Source organism: Homarus americanus, unplaced genomic scaffold (genome assembly GCF_018991925.1).
Source record: "Homarus americanus isolate GMGI-L3 unplaced genomic scaffold, GMGI_Hamer_2.0 scaffold22413, whole genome shotgun sequence".
Taxonomy (NCBI): domain Eukaryota; kingdom Metazoa; phylum Arthropoda; class Malacostraca; order Decapoda; family Nephropidae; genus Homarus; species Homarus americanus.
The window spans coordinates 220932-230883 of record NW_024729477.1 but is presented as its reverse complement, the minus strand read 5'-3'; the positions used below and the strand labels follow the sequence as shown (position 1 = coordinate 230883).

General features: G+C 41.3%; 1 protein-coding gene across 1 annotated transcript; it reads right to left on the bottom strand.

The window, feature by feature from the left end:
- Nucleotides 1–216: 216 nt before the first annotated feature.
- LOC121866737 lies at nt 217–9568 on the bottom strand. Its single transcript, XM_042366436.1, has 4 exons — nt 9483–9568; nt 5649–6503; nt 471–502; nt 217–264 (listed from the first exon to the last, which is right to left on the bottom strand). The coding sequence occupies exons 2-4, from the start codon at nt 6190–6192 to the stop codon at nt 217–219; spliced, it is 624 nt and encodes a 207-aa protein (XP_042222370.1). The 5' UTR covers nt 6193–6503; nt 9483–9568.
- Nucleotides 9569–9952: the final 384 nt, after the last annotated feature.

Sequence of the window (9952 nt, the reverse complement as noted above, 5' to 3'; positions counted from 1 at the left end):
CCTTGCCAGCGGTGAGTGAGTTCGTGGTATTGTTGTCACAGGATCACAGAGGCTGGTCCACCCCTCATAACGCACCGCCCCTCACGAACTCTAAAACCCAACGAGTCATTCTAGTCCTTCCTTCACCACGCACCGCCCCTCACGAACTCTATAACCCAACGAGTCATTCTAGTCCTTCCTTCACCACGCACCGCCCCTCACGAACTCACAAACGAGTCATTCTTTATCACAGCGCTGTGTCTCAATACAGGTGAATAGTAAACCCTGTGAAGATACAGATATGTTGACAAAGAGAACACAAACACACCTGCAGTATGTAATCGATTTAATTATATTTATTCGTATACAGTGACTCAGGTAACTCAGGTATATGTTTCGATGTGTTAAGTACTAAATATCTATTCTCTTGTGGGTCGTATATTATGGTATTATATCTTTAGCATGGAAGTGAAAGGTAAGTACAAGCACACCTGGATGACGATATTTTCAATGCCAAGTGTACCTGAGAAACGAGAATAAACAGTCATAGATAATTACTCATAAGGGAGGGATATGCGGTTTTTTTTTCTGTTCATAAATTCACCAGCTCAACCCTGCCACTCAACATGGACCAAGACGGCAAAAACTACACAAATAATGGACTTCTCCCGACCATGTATATATACCACCTCCTCTTCCCTCCCCTCACTACCCTTCTCCTTCACCACCACCACCCCTCCCCTCTACCACCACCCCTCCCCTCTACCACCACCCCCACCACCCTCCACCCTCCACCTCTAGCCTCAATTCGGGTTCTCAAAAAAGATTCTTACTTTATGTAATATAGATTAAGGGAAAAAATTAAGTTAGTTGACACATTTCCAGTCAGGGGGAAAAGATCAAACGCATAAACGGGGTATATACACTATATTTTTCCCCTTGGTGTGGCACAGTGTCATTTCTGGATGGAGTGTCAAGGTGTCAGGTATATTATGACACTGACTTGTTCTGTAGTAAGAGTTAACAGATAGCAGATGAACGTGTGTCTGAATGTTACTCCCATCATCATTATAACTGGACCCTGGGATGTTTTATTTCTTTCGTTTACATTTTCATAATTTTATTTTATTTTCTCTACATCGAAAGAAAATAAATGTCGTGATCACCTATCTCCTGTTGCCCCGTTATTTACCACCTATCTCCTGTTGCCCCGTTATTTACCACCAATCTCCCGTTACCCCGTTACCTACCACCTATCTCCTGTTGCCCCGTTATTTACCACCTACCTCCCGTTACCCCGTTACCTACCACCTAACACCTGTACCTTAACCTGCCATCACCTCCTCCCCAGCCGCCACCAGTTCCATCCAATATTGAGGAGTGAGTCTTTTATGTTCACACGTAACTTGGACACTTCCTCTCTACCCTTCCTCCCTATCCCTACCCTTCCTCCCTATCCCTACCCTTCCTCCTTATCCCTACCCTACCCTCCCCTCCCTACCCTTCCCACCCTCTCCTACCCTTTCCTCCTTTTGACAAGCCATGACAGCACCAGATAATCCCTTGGTGTCATGTCACCCAAGGACCGATGACTGTCATGCGAGATCACTGAGCCATGAACCAATGTGACCACAATCATCATCCAGTCGACTCGAGAACTCACGGGACACCGCTTCTCCTATCGTGTTGTGACGCAGATGAGGGTCACGACGAGGTTGGGATTTTATTTATTTTTTTGTATCTTATTTTTTTTTTCTTTTATCGGGGGAGGAGACGAGGGCGGCCTGAGTGAGGTATTATGAAAGGGGAGGAAGGTTAGGCGGGGCGGAATAAATCTCTCTCTCTCTCTCTCTCTCTCTCTCTCTCTCTCTCTCTCTCTCTCTCTCTCTCTAGGATGAAACTGCCCAGGGATTTATGGTTTACACCCCAACATGGCATCACTGGGTGGGACCTTCACTCCAACATGGCATCACTGGGTGGGACCTTCACTCCAACATGACATCACTGGGTGGGACCTTCACTCCAACATGACATCACTGGGTGGGACCTTCACTCCAGCATGGCATCACCGGGTGGGACCTTCCTCCAGCATGACATCACTGGGTGGGACCTTCCACTCAACATGACATCACTGGGTGGGACCTTCACTCCAGCATGACATCACTGGGTGGGACCTTCACTCCAACATGACATCACTGGGTGGGACCTTCACTCCAGCATGACATCACTGGGTGGGACCTGACAAGACATGTTTGGTGAGTGTATCGAAGGTGTTCAGTAACTCAGAAAAGGAACAAGGAGGTGGAGAATATAATGGTGTTGGACACAAACTCACACCTCGATAACAAATGCAGGTACAATAAATGGGTAAAAGTATATAGACAATTCGACACGTACGTAAACGCAATGAATTTACCAACCAACCAAAACCACACGCATGAATGCACTCACACACACACGTTCAAGTCACCCTAATACACACCCTAATACACACACGTTCAATTCCCCCAACACAACACAACACACACACACACACACACACACACACTTACCCCTATACTTATCTGCCGCATAATTCTTTCTCAAACCAAAAAACAACAACATCCAAGCCGTGGGTCTGACACTTTATATTCGTAACTAAATCTCGAAATCCGGCACAGGCTTTGGCTACGTCTTAGAGCTCTGATGTTGACAAAAAAGTGACGTGATGAAACCATGGAATTTTGTAGTGTGTGTGTGTGTGTGTGTGTGTGTGTGTGTGTGTGTGTGTGTGTGTGTGATTATTATTGTCACTGTTTAGCATCAGTATTTGACACAAATCTCATCTCATTCTTCCTTGATGTTTAAAGAACTAATATTATACTGTAGTGAAGATGAAGAAGAAATAGAAGTATAGTTCAAGCGGCGGTGAAACAGATAGTGTAGTATTGTATAAAATATTGTCTTTATTTTCGTGAAACTGATATTCGATTTCAGTTCACGTTCTCAGCAACATGAAATTCGTTATCCTGATCTGTAGTTCCACAATATTTATTACATGTGGACGATATACTTTTAAGACTATCGTGTATTGCACATATGTAAGAAAATCGCTACATTACGGGTCGTTATTTCGTTATGACTGCGAGTTACAAAGTTAGTAATTACACTATTCTAACAACATTTATAAAATTACTAAGAGATAAAACTCACGAATTTGGACTAGGTCGCCAGGATAGCGGACTTAGTTTGACTGCGGACGAGTTGCGGAGAAAGACCTGAAATCTAATATTAGTTAAACGTTCTGGGAGCCATTAATAGTATACATCTGGAAGTCCACTAACATGTCAAGAAAAACTGTTTAGGTTGAGCTACAGGATAGTACGAACTGCATTCTTTTGCTTGTCATAATTATTCTTATATTTACATTCAAATACGAAAAAATTAGGACGCCATATTATCTTAAAGTTTGCTAAATCGTTAAACCAGTGAGTGCGGATGGGTTTGTACTAGACCTCTGCTGATTGTTCATAGTCTAAAACATAAATAACTAAGTAATACATAAAAACAAAAAGTCACTGATATAGTATTGTAGGAACGTAAAACTTCAGAGCGTATACAGTCGATTAATGCAGCTTCCAGTGAATAAGGCGTAATTACTAAACTAAATTCTATAGATCCCAGAGGAGGTGCAGTGTCTGAGAGGTTTGGTAACAACCCAAAAAACGTTTCGACTAGAGGGCCGTGATCGCCAACCCTCAGATTTAAAGATTAGTACCATAATTAACACACCGATTATGTATATATAGACCTTTGTGTAATTATGTTCTTGAAAATATATGCTTCACTGATCAAAATCCTAAAATTAATGAGATTTCCATCCAGTGTGTTCAGAAGCATTACGTAATTAACCCCAGATAGCCTACTCAGTAAGCATGACTCTCCCTCAATATGGTGCAAGATATCTAAACAAGTATGCATACCAAGTTTCATTTAAACATACGACCAATCAGGAACAAGTAGCCTCATCAATATACATGATTCTCTCTCATCAGCTACGTCGCAAGATGTTTAAGGCAATTAAACAGGTACATTGATAAACTTCATTGAAATTCATAAAAAATTTTGGGCCGAATTATTATGTAAAAAGAAAACTTGGGCTAAAATTTTGTGCACAGCGTTCAAGTTGTCTAAAATAGTGACAAGTTTCAAGGTCACACACACACACACACACACACACACACACACACACACACACACACAGCCACAAACAAACACAACAACAAACAATACAAGGCACTAGGAATGATGAATGTGGGAACATGGGTCAACACACACACACACACACACACACACACACACACACACACGAGTGGTGGCATGAGCGGGAAGAAGTGTAAGTGTTGAGGTGTAGGCGGATGGGGCAGTGGGTGGAGGAGAGGAAGTGGAGGAAGGAAGGGTAAAGAAGGAGGATGAAGAGAGGAGAGGGAGGGTGAAGTGAGGAGGGAAGATGAAGGCTACTGGGTGAAGTAAGAAGAGAAAGGGTGAGGAGCCAAAAGGAAAGAGAGAATAAATATGAGGAGAGTGTCGAGAAAGAGAGAAGGGTGATGAGACTGAGAGGGGTGAAGAGAGTGAGAAAAGGGTGATGAAAGGGAGAGAAGAGTGGTGAGAGGAAGAGAAAAGTGATGAGAGATAAGGAGAGTGGTGAGGAGTAGTGTGGGTGTCAGCACTGCGTTGTCAGCTGAGGATCTTCACCACGCAGGAGTGTCGTGTTATTGCTTGTGCTTGTGTATACGTGTGGAGAGGGGAATGACTCAGCGATCAGTATGTTTATATATTCACACATGCAAATATATATTCCAGGTACTGTAGATAATATTGTCGAGGTATGCTGATGGTACAGGGAAGTGGGTCTCAATTGCGTAACATAAAATACAAAATAATGAAAAAAATAAGTTACATTGTCAGCGTTTTAATATCAAGGTCAGGGTACAGACAGAATACAGGTGATGTGTGTGTGAATAAATACGAAAGAATGATGAACAAAAATGAATTAAAAGGGATATCCAAAAATTAATATCCATATCAATAATTAAACTTTAAATCGCTGTACAGTAATGCTGGGTTTTTGTTATTAGTCTTAGTATGATAAATGAGATTAATGCAACAGTAAATAAAATACTTTTCAGTGGAACAAAAACAAATGGCTGATCGTTCATCACAGATAATTATAAGCGACGTCTACATCGTGTCTAGATGAAGCAATGTTTATGGAGCACTGCCGAGACCCAACACAGGAGGGTCACACACACACACACACACACACACACACACACACACACACACACACACGTACATCCTCCTGGTCATTGAAGATCGCGTCTAGTATGTCTCTTGGCTCAAACACCACCACAACCAATAACAACCAGTCAAACTAATTTAATTATTTCCTTTTAGTTTTATCACTGTTCAGGAACCAAATATCTCGTAGGGGGGAAATTATGATAAAACAACTGATTCTCTGTGAATTCTTAATATTGTGTGGATGATTTGTACTGTGTTAAGCATTATGTGTCTGTACAAAATTTATTATGACTAATTTATGGATGGCCTCTTCATGGTAACAAAAATAAAACATAAGATATCTCTGAAAAACAAAACACTACGTTAACTAAAGAGGTCACACCTACCTTGTACAGCCGCCTTTGTGAGTCTGAGGACATCCAGGTTGATCTTGATCGGTTGAGAAGTGACTTGGAAGGTCGCGTCCCTGTGACCTTTCCTGACCTCATCCTTGGTTTTAATCCTCAGAAAGAATATCTGAACATCTCCCACACGCACTCGACCACTACAGGTACCATGGTCTGTGACCCCGCCCACGCCTAAAGTATTATCTAAGGTCAATGACCCCTGTTGAGGGAGGTCAGAAATACCGTCAAGAGGATCCTCAAGCATCGTGGCTTCCTCTTCCGGCAATCCTTCAGTTAAAGTCCTCAGGTAGTCCTGGTACAGTACGTCCCCCTTCAGAAACTCCTTGGCCTGGATCCTGACCAGATCATAAACCTTGTTTCTGTTGTTACCGCTGCGTGATCCAAGATAGGTGACCTTGGCAGTGAGCACCAGGTCGGCCTGCTCGGCGGCCTGTTCCACGTAGCCCGGCCAACATGCCCCAGCAGTCCAGGCCACTAACAGTACCGCCAGCGTAACACTGGCCACGATCTGCCTCACCAACATGTTTGTGTCATAAGTTATCCGAAGACACTGTAAATCACTGAGTCACTCATTCAAATTGTTCATTTTCAAATTTACGCAACACACACAAAATAAAACAGAGGTTTTATGACACAACCCGTCACACACTGCATTGTTCTGGCCGTTTCAGAATTTTTAAACCAACTTTCACTCTAAACACACTTAAAACACCTGAGTTAGCCCACACCACCTTGTTCTATTTCACAGTCAGGCAGAGAGTTACACCAAAAAATCCGTCACTGTTTTCTCTGTCACTTTCCTGGTCCTTATGAGGTTAGTCCACTTTTTATTACCTGAAAAGTAAAAAACAAACATAAGTAACAGGAAACAATATAAAAAATACATAACTTTAGGCAACATTTTAGAGCGGGACAAATGGAAGTTCCCCAATGAAGACAAGGAGGAAGATGTAAAGTAAACAAAATTGAAAACAATATAGAATAATTTTGCTTTGACTTAACAGATCACCTAAACATCCGCCCCCAGATTATTTCACCTTAAGAATAACTATCATAACGCTAACCTAACCTAACCTAACCTAACCCCACCAGGTAGCGTTAGGTGAAATAGGGAGGCGAATTTTCAGGTGATTCAACTTACTAATAAACTTCAAAAACACATTCTAACACGTCAATAACAAGCAATACCCCAAATGTAGTTATAACCCTTAATCACTTATAACCTAATAACACCAGATGATAAATTATGTTGATCACTCATTAACCATCAACACGCCTTTCAACACAGTCAAGTTTCAATAACCCGGATCACTTAATTTCACTTAATGCTTCGTAACATAACATGTATATATATTGACAAAATTAATAAAAAAAAATTAAGTATGAAATGCACACAATTTAGTTTTAGTTATCCGAGATGATAATACAAGTGTGTTTACAACTGTCAAATTAACATGGTTCACTTTGCACGTCACACAACTCACTGTGATCTTACGTGTATACACATAAAAAAAAAATCACTTCAACGTCATTAACTTACAAGACGTTCATGGAAGTCAATATTGTGTGTCAGAGATAACGTCAAAAGTCTCTGTGAGTCGAGAGGCGAGAAGACTTATGGCAAGGAGCGACTATGTGCGTCAACCGAGGTGGTGTGGGGGCAGGACGCATACTGAGCTGATTCATAGGCCCTAGTGGCTGAAGCCTTCACCAACCAGCACGAGTTACCAGTGCTCGAGGGTACTGAAGCCTCGCCAACAAGCACTAAGGGGCGGTGGGTGAAATGCAAGCCTTCACCAACCAGCACGAGTTACCAGTGCTCGAGGGTACTGAAGCCTTCACCAACCAGCACCTAAGAGGCATTGGTGAAGTGCAAACCTTCTGCTTCCTTTGAGTTGCAGTGGCGAGGTACTGAAGCCTCATAACCAGCAGCACTAAGGGAACAGTTGGTCTAAGAATTTTAAAACTGCCAACCAGCACTAAGATTAAGTGATTGACAGTATAAACTGCAAAAACCCAGCACTAAGGGGCGGTGATTGGCAGTATAAAAAGCCTCACCAACCAGCACTAAAGGCGGTGATTGAGAGTACTGAAGCTTCACCAACCAGCACTAAGGGGCGGTGATTGAGAGTACTGAAGCCTCACCAATCAGCACTAAAGGGAGATGATTGAGAGTACTGAAGCCTCACCAACCAGCACTAAGGGGCGGTGATTGGCAATACTAAAGCCTCATTGACCAATAAATAACATGCACTAATTCAACAGTCAAGAAAAACGCCAGTGTACAAAATTGTCCTTATCAATTCGATTATAATTTATTGTCATATTAATATACAGTAAAAGGATCATTCACAAGTACCCACAACAACAGGATACCACAATGAAAACAATATATACTCTTGCACTATGTTTTCCTTTTAACTTTATAGGGTGAGTGCTTCAATATGGGGGGAAGTGTTGAAAATATGGCATAATTTTAACAAGCTTTTCGTTCCATAACTGTGTGTGTGTGTGTGTGTGAAGAATCTCGAATTAATATGTATCCTGCTGCATTATGATGTATACCAACACAAGATGCCCTCACAGTTCCAGAATATCTTAATTAAACTCTTAATATATATATACGACTGATTGGCCACCTATAAACTTGTCAACATGAGATAATTGACTTTAGAGCATTGTGAAGAAGGAGATTTCCCAACCTAACGTGATTAATATTAAGGAACTATCAGGGATTGTTTTCGCTTCGTCGTGGGGGAGAAAATATAAGGAAACAATAAACACGTATTAGGATAAAAGCTGTACTGTACTGACGACGGAGGGAAACACGCAGAAGTATAGTAATTAGACTGCAAGGGGACTGTCACCAGTGTTCATGCTGTTATGGGATTTGTGACGTCAATGCAAGCTAAAAATTAGTGGATAGAACACACACCCGTTAAGATATGGGGAAAAAATTAAACTAAAATAAAAATAAATTAAAACCTCCATCATAGTTAAAGATTGTTTGAGCCCGAGGCAAACCACAGAAATCATTTAGTCCTGTAGTCCCCGACAGTGCCGACACGTGTGTAAACAGACCATACCAACGTGCTTTGTATAATATTCTTAACATTATATTCGAGGGATTAGCCGCGTACTTTTTGTTTCTACGATGTTGTTATATTTTGGAATCTAATTAGTAAAACGAATAGTCAATAAATATATGGCAAAACAATATACAAATATTTTTAGTTTGCATTGACGTCACAACTCCCACAATCCTTTGCGTGGGTATAGACACATTGCATTATGGGAGTATGTGACGTCAATGCAAACTAAGAATTGTCACTAGTGTAAATTAGTATTCACTAGTATAGTTACGTGTTTGTTGTCTATGTATTTACTATATGACAGTACATTGCATGACTCGTATCATTAATAATGTTACATATAGTTCATGCTAGCAGTGGATGCGTTAGTCCTCACCTTTCCACGTGACAATGCCCTATGGGGAGTCATCCAGGAACACTTGGTGTCCCAGAGGCGATATAACACCAAAGATGAGCTTAAAGACGCTGTCAGGGAAGTCTTTCATCTCGTCACTCCTCAAATGCTCAGGAGAATATCACACAGAACCTGGCGCATTGTTATGAGTGACAGTGCACTAACAGAACCACTGGCTGTGTGAGCTTTGTAACATTATTAAAGGTATTGTACATGTAGTGTAACGGCATTATGTAATATCATGTAATATACTGTACATGTACAGTATGTAACAAGAATATAACTTTGTACTAGTTATAATCACACCAACTTTAACACTCACCTTACCAAATTACAGAGGTGTTAACTTGACTATGATAACTCGTATCGTAAGCCACCACAGTCTCCGCCCCTCCCCCACACCTAGACACAACGAGACAAACCTGAAGAATAATGTGGAAGTGAACCGGAGCCCCGCGTCCCTGTCAAGGCCGGGCACTTAACTAGCAGTTTGACGATAGCCTGGTGCTTGTTGACGTGTTGTTTTAAACATCAAGGGTATATTTACACTCTCCGGTATAAAAACATCGAGAAACATCTTTTAGAAGGATGATTTAAGAGAAGCAAGCTGTCATAAACAATCTAATATAGAAATATTATTCCATTCATTAATCAAGAGTGTAAAATCAGTTGCTCGATGCTCGTTGAGAATTTACCACTTGGCATCATGGAGAAAAGTACACAAGCGGGAAGCCGTTTATCATTATATTACGCAGTACACATAAATAAAAAAGATAAACATGTTACAACTTACGATG

Coding starts and splice junctions, on each gene's coding strand:
- LOC121866737 (XM_042366436.1), bottom strand. CDS start 6,192: ATGTTGGTGAGGCAGATCGTGGCCAGTGTTACGCTGGCGGTACTGTTA. Junction 503..5,648: donor CACAAAGGCGGCTGTACAAG/GTAGGTGTGACC, acceptor CTCGTTTCTCAG/GTACACTTGGCATTGAAAAT. Junction 265..470: donor TTGAAAATATCGTCATCCAG/GTGTGCTTGTAC, acceptor GTATCTTCACAG/GGTTTACTATTCACCTGTAT.